A 14,247-nucleotide genomic window follows, 5' to 3' on the forward strand; every position below is an offset into this window, starting at 1 on the left:
ACTCACTTCGGCCAAGTATAGTGCCCTCACTACTATTCTGGACAGAATTTCTCTAGATAATTCTGAACTAACCCGATTATATTCTGAATGTCCTTTCGGGAGATATTGAAACATTGTAGATCAATCCCTGCTTAGGATTTTTGGCCTTTATTTAAAAACTGTCTGCCCTGCCAAGTGATCTGTCATGTCTGCCTCTTTTTTTGTTCCCTCTGTCTGTAGACATCGTTCCCTGCTCCCCCAGTTTTGCCTATATCTCTCTAAACGATTTGCTTCGAACGACTTGTGCCTAACAGTGACTTTATTACTACTTATTGCCTTGGAGGTAACTAAACCGAATTGTTGTTAATCCCAACAAAAAGAAATTTAGTAGGACTGCGGAAAAATCTTACTGTTGGCTGCTCGGTGTATAAATCGACTATTAAGATCTTACTGTGATAGACATCGGTAATCGGCTTATGCCTATGTTCATTGCACACTTGTCTTTACCTTAATTCTCTTTGTTTTTACCTGTCATGTACGCGTACAACTTTACTCTAACCTCTTCGTCGTTAGACCATGACTTCTCATCTCTCCATGCTCTTCGCCCCACTTTTTACTGTTGAGCTCTATGTTGGCTACCTGACAGCCCAGCCTCGTGCTTCTGCGATTTTGGCAGTGTAATTTCCTTACACGAATGGAGCCTCTTGTTACGTGGGGGTGCGTGTGCAGTGCGGGTATTAGTTAATGATTATTCATAATCAAAGATGCTCCCAGGCAACGACAATGGATAAAATTAAAACTAAGAAAGACTTACCTCTCGATAAGCCGGTAATGTGGATACAAAGTGTAACCTTATACTAGGGATCGTTGTTGGTCTCTACGTAACTTTCGCCAGGAAGGGTGATACTCGCCAGTTTAGGGCAATACGATATTTTAATATTATTTATGGCGGTAGTTTTCGCTCCGGCGTTGAAAAGAAACTTCGAAGAACACTTCACATGTTGAGGGTCTTAGCTATGTTACGATTTTGAAAAAGGTACGCCGAGGCGATTCGCCGGACGTAACACTCTTTTCTTTCCGAATATTATATTTTACCCACAGAGAACTTCTTTGACTTCTCTAGAAGTTAGATTGATAAATTGAGTAACAATTAGATTTCATGCTACACTTTATTATTTATTATTTACATGATCAACATAACTCTCGTTCAAATGAGGTCTCCGCTATATTAGATCTTTGGGACAAGGTGAGTTCCGAAATACACGACAGGTTCTCTAACCCGTCTAAATTATATTCAGAAGATCAGTCTTCAAATGTGGTGTCGAATGTAGTTCCAAATTTTGCTAGGTATTTAACTTGCCTTCAATAAGTTTTCCTTGTGGGGGCGGTGCGACATCTAGTGGTGGTTCAATAAAATTATTTCACACTTTTTCGTTGATATTCTTAATCTTGTCGATCTAATTCGAATTCTAAAATTGTCGATCAACTCAATTTTTCATAGAAATTAATACTTTTTTATGAGAATTCATGGAATTCATAAAAAGTTATACTTTAAAATGAAATTTTAAGAATATTATGAGAAAAAAAATCATCTTGTCTGGATCCAAAAATGTAATCATCTTTTAATAAAAATTGTAGATTTTTATAATTCTTCGTAAAAACTCATAATTTTCTATGCAGAATATTATCATTTTCGACTACTTTTCATAATGTTTTACAGTTATTGACGATTTCTTATGATTTTCGAATAATTCTTACAAGTTTTAACGAACTGCAATTTACGTTTGGCGTGAAAATTATTTTCATCTTAGCGATTGCGATTTTCGTTTACAACGATTATACGTTTAATCTCCAGTCCCTTTTCCGGTCTGGTGTTACTTATAATCTTGTGATAAGCTTTGCAGTTCCGCAGCCTCGCTGAATTTCTTCGCAGAATCCATCCCGGAGTCGAGAATTAGAGTAGAGGAACAGAAAGCTCAATAAAATACATTAAAGAGGTTGGTGAGTCGTGAAACGATACTTTATAGCTTATTTTATTGGGGCATAATCGCATGTTGGAAATTTATGTCATTCACATTACTCTAAACGACAATGATTTTCCCGAAAATTTAGAAAAAACGAATACGAAAATTAGAAACTAGAGTTTATAGTTAGATGTTCACTTTTCATTTCAAATCACGTTGAATTGTTAAAAATCTAATAGATTCATTCAATTTCATTTCAGAAAATAAGTATTTCACTGTATATCTTAAGATTTTGATGAATTTTTAAGAATGTGGAATAATTTCAAAATATTTCTTACTAGTTCAGGAATTTCATAATATTTTCTTAAGGGACGATATTTAAAAAAAAAAAAAAATAAAGTGGAAATTGTGAGTAAGTGACTATAGATATCGACTGTACATTTCAAACAATTTTAAAATGATTAAAAATCAAATAGAATCGTTCGATTTCATTCTAAAATGGTTTGTTTTATTGAGAAGATGACCATTTTTTAAAATTTTGATTAAGGTACTTTTTTTATCTTAGCATTATCAGTAAATATTCAATTTTCCAAGATTGCATGCATATTGACTTTAGTTTTTGAAAAATCCAACTAATTTAAATATACCTATGGCAGTAAAAAAAAACATGAAAGCCATTTCGTATGAAATATCGATTTATTCAAGCTATTGTTTATTATTGTATTATTTGTCTTTCTGGAATTTTAAGAAAAATTATCGTAGCTCAGGAATATTAATAAATTTGATAAAATCTCAATGTTTGGCCATCTCGCTATTAAATTGTTAAAAAGGTATCAAAACTCAACTCAATAAATGAAATTCCGCCTCACCTTAATTTTTCATCAACTTGATGTTCGCTCGGTGTCAAATCTTGAAGCTTCACCTAAAGATTACACAAGGTCACAAAAAAAGTGTTTGAACTTGCCATGCGAAACAAGTTTTCTTACGAACTTGTTATCGCTCAATCCGAATCTGAAATCAGAATGGGGGGTCTTTCGGGCCGATTTTCAATAAATGGCTGTTGAAAGTGAGCAAATTCCGAAATTCAGATGTAAACATCTAATCTATAATTTAAATTTAAATTCCCCAGATTCGGATTCAGCAACCCCAAAACGTATAGTTATGATGATTGTCCCTGCTTTAACAGTTGTTTCTCGATTTAACTTTGAGATGACCTTGATTTTGACCTAATAGTGTCAAACCGATCCCAGATTCGGATCCAGCGATCCCAAAAACGTCTAGTTATACAAAAATGATTGTAATTTCGAAAACTCATAGGACTGTGTTTCACTATTTTCTTACTTTCAACAGCCATTTACTGAAAATCGGCCAGAAAGACCACCCATTCTGACTTCAGATTCGGATTCAGCGATAAAAAATACGTAAGAAAACATGTTTCGCATGCCGAGTTCAGATACTTTTTTTTTGTGGGCCTGTGTATTATTCGGGATGTGCCGAATACCATCAATATCTGGGTGGGTAATCGGACAGCAGTAATCTGCTGTATGAGAAAATTACTTTATCTGTAGAGGTCGAAGCAATAAAAAAAATGGAATAGTTGAACGACGGGAAATGAAATTCTCTAGTTTTATCAGTATGATTAGAACGAATGTTTAATGTAAAAAGTTTACAATTTTCATATGTTTCATAATAAACAGTATCATTTCTGCATTTTGTGATGACAAACGGTTTTTCTGTTTTATGTATAAATTCTTCCTGTCGCACCGAAGAGTCTTTCCGAATTTACAGAGAATGGCAACGCGTCGCGCGGGACGAAGCACAGCCAATAAGATGGCTGAGTATGAATTTTTGCTGCTGGATATACAATATTGTTTTATCTGGAAGATTTGCGATCTGGTACATTCCTCATTATTATTATTAATAAGTTGCAATAATCGTACTTGTGAAGCTTAATTTAAACTAGAAGATACAATCTGTATATTTGTGAATGCACTGCAAATAAGGTTAGAAAATCTGTTAGACAATTGGTTTCAAATTTATGGTATTTACTTGTAGAGAAATTTTGTCTGATCCTCAATGTCTAAATATTTATGTATATGTATAGTATATTATGTATATGTTAGTTTCATGATGTACCCCGTAGGGATTCCTAATTGTAGGCAAATCAAGGTACAAGTCCACGCTGAGCAGCTGCAGGGCTCTTTTGTTAACACGCGGCTGATGTCGCTACACAGATACTCGGAGCTGCTCAGAGTGGATATGTATCCTGATTTGCCTATAATTATGGGCCCCTATGGGGCGCATCGCGGAAATAAGCTGGTATTGATTCTTTCATATCTCACACAATTTACCTGGATATGCTAGAAAGTCACCACTAAATTTTTCGCCACTGGTTACGTAAAATTCTTTTTCTCACAGGTCTTTGTACACTTTGTATCAAACAACTTCTGTGGGTGTAAAAGGATGCTTTCACTTTGAGTTTTTTACTTCTACATCAGCTGCCCATGGACAAGCTGTCAGCAAAAAATGAAATATAAAACAAGTAAACACCTATCGATATCAAAAAAGATGTAAATCATGTTAAAACTTACATTCCAGCTACATCAAAATCATAGCGAGACAGTTTAATATGACACTGATATTTATCATTATTACCAGTATGAGTTTGAACCAACCATTTTGTTCGAGTTTTGGTAGTTTAGCCATTTCCTCATTCAACAAAACATCGCGATCGATGGTAATTTTCATCGTAGAAGCATGAGCGTCAACATCGACTTCCTGCTTATATAATTTTTTTTTACTTGCAATAACACCTAGATTTTTTTCTTCTTTCCCTCAATTATTTTATCCAGCACTAATGTCACCTGAATAGGTTTTAAATTCGGAAAAAATCAATAATTCATATTAGAAAAGGAGAAATTGCGAGTTTTTACTGACACTCAATGGTCAAATGTTCACTGATTGACTACCTGCTTCCTTCTCTCATCTCTCAAGCAAACTTCCTGCTCTTTGTACAATTTATCTCTATGTTCTTGAAAAATTTTCTTGAAAGATTCGCTGGGCTGCTTACGAATCGACGGGTAGTCAACCAGACGTGCAATATTTTTCTTTACCATCAAGACAACTTCTTCTGGCATGAAAAGTAGCGGCAAACCAAGAAAAACTTCTTGCCGAGGCAATTTTGGAAGGCAGCCAATCAGCTCCCCTATTATTCTAACCTCAGTCCTACACTTTAACCAATCTAGATTCAATGATTATTCATTCTATTACATCGCCAAATGAATAAACAGGAAATTAAGATTCAGTAGAAAAGCTTGATTTTCTAAAGTTTTCAGAAGTTCAGAATAATAGATTCTATAGCAAATCGAAAAACAAGTAGAGAAGGAACGAAAAGTATATAATTATCTTCTCTCTTTCACATTTCCGCATTTTCACCAAATGGAAAAGTTCTGATTAGTTGAATAATGATTCTAATTGATCAAAGTATTGTCATATATGTGAATAGCAAACAGTGTTTCAGCATGACAAATCGTTAAAATGAAATTCCGTATTTTGCAACTTTCAAAAACTTTTAAGAAAAAGTTTTAAACAAATCCAAAGTTGCAAAATGACAAATTTTTTATAAAAATGCATTGGTATATCATGAATTGTGAATTCATGGAATTTTCGGCTTCCATCAGCAGTTTTATCAGAGTAATTTCAATAAAACCTGACTGTAAAAATTTATTTAATTTCTTTATACAAATTACAACAATTGGAAAGAACAATTCAACTATAAATTGAATGTCTAATACCCCTTAACACCGCATAAGAGAATATTTATTACACTAATTCAGATGTGTAATCCAAAAAGAAAAAGAAAAATAATCAGCTCTCAAGATGCTATTTGAATATGATTTCTTACAGTGAGTTATGTTTATGTTTGTACATTAAAAGTCGGAAAATATAAATTTTTTAAAACTGTTAAAACAGCAACAATCGCATACCGATGTATATGTTGTTCTTTTTTTTTTATTCATGAATTGTAATGTACGATAGTGTCTGTTTGAAAAACCTTAGTTACATGTTTTCTTTTTTTGTGATTCATACTGGTAACTTTCTGAATGTATGGATTTACGCTGTCGAATTCACTTTCGCCTATAATGAGTGAATGAGCACCTAAGAGTATAATCCGGCAAGGGAGCAGATAATCTGTCTGTCGCTATTCTTAGAATTGTGACGTCACCAAACGACTGCTGAACGCTTCATGATACGACCAACCACCCCATACAAAAGCGCCATCGCGGAGCAGCGCTCAGTTCTAGTCTGACCACAGCGGAGCTTGTTCAGCATTGAGATTTACTCGTACAAACACCCATACCTTGGTTGAATCACAAGTTGATACTGAATACGCTCTGTTACTTTACCGCACCTAGTTCGTGCAACCTTCCTGAGATCCTTTCAAGCACCTAGTTCGTGCACTCATTCAAGGCACCTAGTTCGTGCAACCTTCTTGAGATCCTTTCAGGCATCTCGTTCGTGCAACCTTCTTGAGAGAATTTAATCCACACACTGTACAAGATTGCACCTGGTTCGTGCAATCTTGTCCGCAGCGCCTAGTTCGCGCTCTTTTCTCTAGTCGACTCGTTCGATTACATTCATGAAACGCATTATATGTACTGTTTCCTCACAGCCTGGATATTGTCTACTTACATTGGAGAATAACTAACTTGTGTCTACATCCCTAGACGAACCTCCTCAACCAACAACGAACTAATACTATTTCTTTACTTCACAGATTCTTCCAATACCGACCTACTCACGCTGCGTGATAACACCAATCTTACTCTTCCAATTGCATTAATTGTCTTATCTTACGTCAGTTGTTATACTTCTCTTTACAATATATCCTTTACTCTCACAGACACATTTTGGTCCGTTAACCGAGCCATCCGAACCAATCTCCTATTTCAAACAGTTTCCAAAACAATAAAATCAACTCTGGGGTGTCTCAAAGAAAGATCCTGTCTGTGAAAAGAAGCGTCAAAAATATATGAGGTTGAAGTCAGTAATGTCACCCTACCGAAACATACAAACAAAAATCACTAATCAATAATTTTACAATGACTTTGAAGGTGTCGAGTTTGTACAATGTAAGATATCTTTTGGCTTTATTATGGTTCAATGAATTAAACGATCCTAATATTGCGAAATGACAATCTTTCTGATAAACGCATCGTTACGTTAACCTTACAAACTTCAAACTATTAAGAAAATTTTAATTGCTTCAATTTACATGACCTGTGACAGCAACGGATTACGCACCAATGCATCCCGATAGCCATAATTACGTCAGTGAACTCGAAAGCTATAATCGATCTTACCTTCCGCACTCCATACATAAGCAAGTTCATTTGACCAAACCAAATCAATGAGCTCCGACATAACTTAACCTCAATGTAATCACGGATATTCCGGCTTATAAACTCAACCCAACTCATTCGACTCGCAAGCAACTTATAGGCGTGACTGAAGAATATACTTCAGTCAACGTGCCAAAGCATCAGGCCCAAGGGTTCAAAAAGTGACAGCGCCGTTTCTACCAATCAGATAACAGTTTAGGCACTTGTCATAGCCTATGCTTCTTCACTGGTCACGGAGGATAAATGTGTGAACGAACCCCTAGAGCGCGCCGTCCCGCGCTAATAGATAGAGAGAATCACACATAGGTATATACTCGTATATGGGGCATTCCAGGTCAATTTGACAAGGGTCTGACCCTCACCCACTCCAATCTGAGTCTTAATGACCGGAGGTGTTTCGTTAGCCTAAAATAACATTTCCAAATTTTTCTCAGATTTTTACCCACCCCCCTGACGCCCCCCCGACCCCTTAAGGGATGATATTTTCGAAAACGCTTAATCGGACATTTTTGAAAATTGTGAAAAAAATTACATAAATTCTGTAGCCAAAAAGAAAAACATCCCAACCAAAATCGAAGTGGGCAGGTAAAACGGTAATTTTTTATCAATTTTTTTTTCAGTAATTTTAATTTTTTTCGCATTTTTCAGGATTTAATTTTTCAGGAAGTAATATTTATATTACTCTTATATAAGTAATATAAATAAGTATATATATATATATATATATATATATATATACTTTTCCGATGGTGTTGCATTTAGGAAAATATATTGAATTCTGAAAAATGCGAAAAAAATCAAAATTACTGAAAAAAAAGGTATTCGGTAAAAAAATTGATAAAAAATTACCGTTTTGCCTGCCCACTTCGATTTTGATTGGGATATTTTTATTTTTGGCTACAGAATTTATGTAATTTTTTTCATAATTTTCAAAAATGTCCGATTAACCGTTTTCGAAAATATCTATCCCTTAAGGGGTCGGGGGGACGGCAGGGGGTTGGTAAAAATCTGAGAAAAATGTGGAGATGTTATTTTAGGCTAACGAAACACCTCCGGTCATTAAGACTCAGATTGGAGTGGGTGAGGGTCAGACCCTTGTCAAATTGACCTGGAATGCCCCATATACAGATATGATATAGTCTACAGATATAGCACAAATAGCACGGACAGAGAGGGAAACTTAAATGAGATATCGGCAAATTTTAAGATGTCCGTTGAATGTTTGTAAAATAGACAATGATTGTACTAAAAATTACGTGGAAATAGTATATTTCTTCTTTCTAACTTGGTAAATTGACACAAAGTTAACATAGTTGTTATTCAAAAAACCCGCGCTCCTAATTGTCAACGGAAAACCTGAAGTTGCTCGCTCTTGAATTTAAATCTCAGAAGGATGAGTATTTCGCATGTTTACATCCATGCGTTGGGCACCTTATCTGGTATAGAAGAATGATTGTGTGTTGCTAGAACGAACGGACAAGATGGTATTATTGTTTTTGCCTGATTACTTGTCACCAATGTTGAAGAATTAACAAAAATTACGCAGTGCCTTTATTTAGAAGACTGTATGAATACATGTACACGTTGCAGCAAATCGCCACGGAGTAAAGGTAAATGTTGAAAAAATTTTAAACCATCGACGCCGATATTTTATGTGCAACATATTCCCGGCTTGCAACGGCATTCGGCGCGTATGTAGACTTAGTTTTTACCAGTTTTTAGACATAATTTCACTTGTTTTTTCGGGAAAAGAAATAATAGATTTACGTATCTACGAGTAATGGATAATTTATCCGCATTTAGAATGGACCGTAGAGAGAAATAATTTCGACCAAATTGGAACTACAGAAGCTAAGATATCAGCAATTCGAGAAAAAGTTTAACAACTAGATCCTTGAATATGATTAAACTCTAGTATTTCTCATCCGATTCCTATGCTTTCGGGTTTATTTTCTCACGATAGAAATCTCCAGAGATTTCCGGAAAAGTATTTCACAAACGGTTGTCCTCAGTGTAGATGCAAATAGATTTGTGTGAATACAGTACAAGTGTTTGTCAACAATCACATGTGCGTGTTATAACTGTGCTATGATTGAAAATTTCGGAATGTTGTTAAAAAAATTTGTGGAGATCTAGTCAGCGGTCAAAAGAATCCCAAACTAATTAAAATCTGATCAAAATATCAAGAGTTGAACCATTTTGAACTCTGCTCTTGATATTGAATTTTGGTCATATTCATTTTTATCGCGTAGAAAATATGCTGTTTCAGTTGTACACACTATCATTTGCATAAATAACATGACTATACGTTTTTTAACCGGTTCTTCCTCCTACCTAAAATTTTGATTCGATGGGTACAACCCATTCATGTAACGATGCATGTTAAGGAAAGATCATTACGTCGCATCTTGAAGAATCTCTGAAATTTAGTAAACTATAATAAACAAAACACTCATATTTTAAAAAGTTGACTCTTTCAAAGTCATTCTAAAATTGCACAGTAATGATATTTTCCCTAATGTTTTGTTACGTTAACGTTACTAACTTCAGCCTCATCTCATATTGTGAACTCATTTTTGTTTGGTCTTTAGAACAAATGGCACAGTTCTCATTTGACCGATTAATTATAGTTAAAGGATATTATTTTCGTCAGTTATAATTCTCACATCAGCTTTACAAAATCATGTAATCAATCAAACCTTTGATGAATTATTCTGTGATTCTAAGACTTGAGATCAGGGTAAAACACGAATCACAATGTATCGATACTAATGAATAAACTATCTATCTCGAGAATACTATAATTTTTTATTATTCCTGATCCAGATTAAGATGGCAGACTTCGATCCAGACAACTGTGTCAAATTATTCAAATTCAATGACAGCCGAACCTCAGGTTCAACAGACGCCAAGAGTGTCGTCATCATTCCTATCAGGGATCAAAATATTTTGCAAACGACTGTCGACGTGGATAGCAGAGGTCGGGAAATTACAACAGACAGCTGTGCTTTTCCCGAAGATTGTGTCAACATTTTGCTCAAGTTCCGAATGCAGTTGGAAGAATTGTTCAACGATTGCGGTGATACTATGAGCACAGCTGCAGTTCTATGGAAAGATATTTCATGTCGGGTTCGCGACAGGGGTTTCCCAGTTACGGACCAACAATGCTTGGCCATATGGAATACTCTTTACTCAGAGTACATAAACCTTACTCAAATTGACGATGAAAACGAGCTATCGAAATCAGCGTTCTTCGCCATATTTGAAGATTTCTATAAACTCAGGTCCAAGTACGTAGATTCAAAAATACTGCAAGATGTGACTGAGTACTCGAGCATGAGATCCAATTCTAGTCCAACTTCTAGTAATACTGTTGCCCCAGCGGAGAATAATTCCGACAATGAGGCAGCGGTAAAAGTTAAGACTGGAAAGACAAGCCTTGAATTTGGAGAAGATTTATCAGTTACAACTAGTGAGGATGATCCTAATTACCAAATGTTGACCGAGTCGATGAATGTAGCTGAGAAAATTCTGGACAAAAACATCAAAGATTCAGAGACACAGAGGAAAAAGGCAAAACCTGATGAGAGACGATCCAAAGCTCATAGTAATGTGAGAAAACGGAAGTTGAGTTCGCAAAATCCATCGTGGAGGTATGGTGACAATTCGAATCACATGAGAAGTGAAGCTAACGAAGCTAAGGCTGAAAACACAGACTCAGATGTTGAAAGTACATTCATATCGTCTTTGCATGAAAAGAATAATTGCAAGAAGGCCAAAATCTCAACCGAAGACGAGAGTTTATGTAGTAATCAAGCAACTTTGCGCTATCCCTGGAACGTTGATTCGACACAGTGTTTGGTCGACCTGAGATTGCTCATCGAAAGTGACAAGCAGAAAAAACAGATTATACTACGACTGTACAGAGGCATATACAAGTTTATCAGCCAGAAGATGTTTCTGCATGGTTACCAAGTATCGGCGATACAATGTAGACGAAGATGGGGCCGCGTGATGAGTCAGTACAGCAAAGAAGCAAAAACCGCACTAAAAAAGATCTCCGATAATCAAAAGCTCGACGTGGTGGGCAGATACTTTTGGCAAATGGATAGAGTTTTGAAAAAATCAGGGATCGATAAATTGAAAAGGAGGCCTGATGAAGCGGCGGAATTTTTCTGGAACGGTGAATCGGTCAGAACTCTGATCGGCATAAGAATTCCTATGGAAGACGCGTTTGCCATGTTCAAGAGATACGTTATCTTGTGGCAATACGTCGCATCACAGATGCAGGAGAAAAATTTTTCACCGACTTACAGCGAGTGCTCGGTCAAATGGATGGAACTCCGCGAATGCTATGAAATTTATCTCGCGTCTATAAGCCGCGGATACATTAAAAAAGACGAAGTCGATTGGGACTATTTTCAAGACATGCACAGCGGATTCGAAAGGAACACTCAGAGCATCAAAACGATAATAAACTACCCGACGATGAACGACAGTATGGAAAATCAGCAGTCAATGCCGAATGAATTCAAAGAGAAACTCGTTGATAATTCAACTTCTTCTAGACTGCATGACTGTCCGGCTAAAATTGAAACTGACAATGGTTTTCAAGAGTTCGAAGCTGCAGAGGGTGATCGAAAAATTATAGGCAGGAACGAAACTATCTGCATTGAAGACATGGCATCGTCAAAACAGGAAAGAGAAGGAAGTCAAGATTTGTCTGTAATTTTTGTTGCGAATAAAATTCCGGAACATGAATTGCATCTGTGTTCAACAGTCATCGAGAAAAACTTTCTCGTTACTTCGGGAAATTCCATAATATTTTCTTAAGATACAATGGTTTCCAGTAGTTTTAAAAATAAAAAAATTTAAATTGTAAATAAGAGTCTATAAATATCGACTGTTCATTTCGAAATGTTTAAAAATCCAATAGGTTCGTTCAATATCATTCCAATATAGTATATTTTACTGAGACGATGCCTATTTCTCTAAATTTTGATTAAGGCACTTTTTTTATGTTAGCATTATCGTTAAATGTTCGATTTTCCAAAATTGCATGAATATTGACTTTAATTTTTAAAAAAACGAGTTAATTTAAATATACCTATGGCAGCAAAAAATAATGTGAGAGCCATTTCGTATGAAAAATCGAAGTATCTAAGCTCCTGTTTACAATTTTATTATTTGTCTTTCTGGAATTTGAAGCAAATCTTGGTAGCTCGAGAATATTAATAAATTTTATAAAATCTCAATGTTCGGCAATTTCGATCCTAAATTGATGGCAAGCTATCGAAACTGAACACGACAAATGAAATTCTTCCTCAACTTAATTTTTCATCAACTTGATGTTTGCTCTGTGCCGAACCCCGAAGTTTATCGAAAAGATTATTATTCGAGATGTGCCGAATACCATCAATATCTGGGCGGATAATCGGACAGCAGTAATCTGCTGTACGACGAAATTACTCTATCTGTAGAGGTCGAAGCAATAAAAAAAATGGAATAGTTGAACGACGGGAAATGAAGTTCCCTAGTTTTATCAGTATGACTAGAATGAATGTTTAATGTACAAAGTTTACAATTTTCATATTTTTTATAATAAACAGTATCATTTCTGCATTTTGTGACGACAAACGGTTTTTCTGTTTTCTGTATAAATTCTTCCTTCTTCCTGGAGAATGAATCATGCCCCTAATCTCAGAATTGGGTTTGAACTATATCAGGTATATCACCATTTCCAATTGACATAAGAGGATTCGAAGATTCAGACAGTGAAGAAACCTATGTAAGAAAATGAATCGCTTTTTGATAATTTTGGCTAGGTGGAATACGCTGATCAATCATCTGCGCCACTGGGCATAGATTTGTTTAAAAGAAACAAACCGGTACCTGGATCCGGATCAGAACCACGATTGCGCGAAATCTACTGCTCGTTCATATTGGAACCCAGAGTTTACTGGACCATTCCAAGTATCTACACCATAATTGACGGGGAAGAAACACTCATTTGCCACGAAAAAACTGTGCTTACTCGAAATAAAGTTCAAGGATTATCATTAAGACGACAATTCAAATGACTGGCGATGCAGCCGACGTCAGAGAATGACAGTCACTGTCACATAATTTATATAGGAATCGAACACGCATTTTGTCAAGGACCCAAAACAAGGTAGCTGCAAAGGGTAGGCATTAATGAATATTACTGTACATGCCGAAAATGAGGTACCATGTTTGAAGACAATGACTCCCATTCTCTGACGTCAGCTGCATCGCCAATCATTGTCACATAATTGAATGATAATATAATATTATAATGAATATTACTGTATATTACTGAACTCGGCTTGCATTTAGGCAATTTAGTGTACGCTCTACCAATCGGCATTTGTTACAAGGTCACCGATTAGAGATCTTGATGCGGAGTTGGCCAATCAATCGTGAACAGTCGACGAGCAAATCTCAATCGGTAAAATGCATTCTCATTATCAGTTGACAAAATGCAGGCGGATCACAGCAAGATGTATCCTAAATTGCATAAATGTGGGAGCATTAAAAAGGGAGAATTTTGCGAATCTAACGTTTCTGATGACTTAAAAGAATGGAAATCAAGCTTCATTTACACATTATTCTCATTAGAATCGATTAATACATTAAGGCATTGTTTTTGACGTTAACGTCAACTATTTCGCTCGGTAACATGTTTTGTGGTTCCCACGGTATCTCACTTTACTTTCTATTTGAACTTCCACATCAGCACTGAATATTCTTATAATAATTTAGCGAAATTTTTTTACACTGTACACAGCGATGAGGTAAAATACACCTAACATGCTAAATTGATTCATAAATTGTTACAAATAAGGTTTATAAATAAAATGCTGTAAAAAAAATTATCACAA

General features: G+C 35.6%; 1 protein-coding gene and 1 long non-coding RNA gene across 3 annotated transcripts; one reads left to right on the forward strand and one right to left on the reverse strand.

Annotated features, from left to right (window-relative positions):
- Positions 1-3,594: 3,594 nt before the first annotated feature.
- On the reverse strand, positions 3,595-7,712 carry LOC124294704. The gene is made up of 3 exons (XR_006904629.1): positions 7,307-7,712; positions 6,392-7,001; positions 3,595-6,354 (listed from the first exon to the last, which is right to left on the reverse strand). It is a non-coding gene; the product is annotated as an uncharacterized LOC124294704 (long non-coding RNA).
- A 1,049-nt stretch (positions 7,713-8,761) lies between these two features.
- On the forward strand, positions 8,762-14,226 carry LOC124294701. Of its 2 annotated transcripts, none has more exons than XM_046741255.1 (2): positions 8,762-8,955; positions 10,172-14,226. In XM_046741255.1, the coding sequence occupies exon 2, from the start codon at positions 10,178-10,180 to the stop codon at positions 12,176-12,178; it is 2,001 nt and encodes a 666-aa protein (XP_046597211.1). In that variant the 5' UTR covers positions 8,762-8,955; positions 10,172-10,177; the 3' UTR covers positions 12,179-14,226. The 2 variants fall into 2 exon arrangements, with proteins under 2 accessions (XP_046597211.1, XP_046597210.1); XM_046741254.1 differs by lacking the exon at positions 8,762-8,955 and adding an exon at positions 8,988-9,036.
- Positions 14,227-14,247: the final 21 nt, after the last annotated feature.

Source organism: Neodiprion lecontei, chromosome 5 (assembly GCF_021901455.1).
Source record: "Neodiprion lecontei isolate iyNeoLeco1 chromosome 5, iyNeoLeco1.1, whole genome shotgun sequence".
NCBI classification, from domain to species: domain Eukaryota; kingdom Metazoa; phylum Arthropoda; class Insecta; order Hymenoptera; family Diprionidae; genus Neodiprion; species Neodiprion lecontei.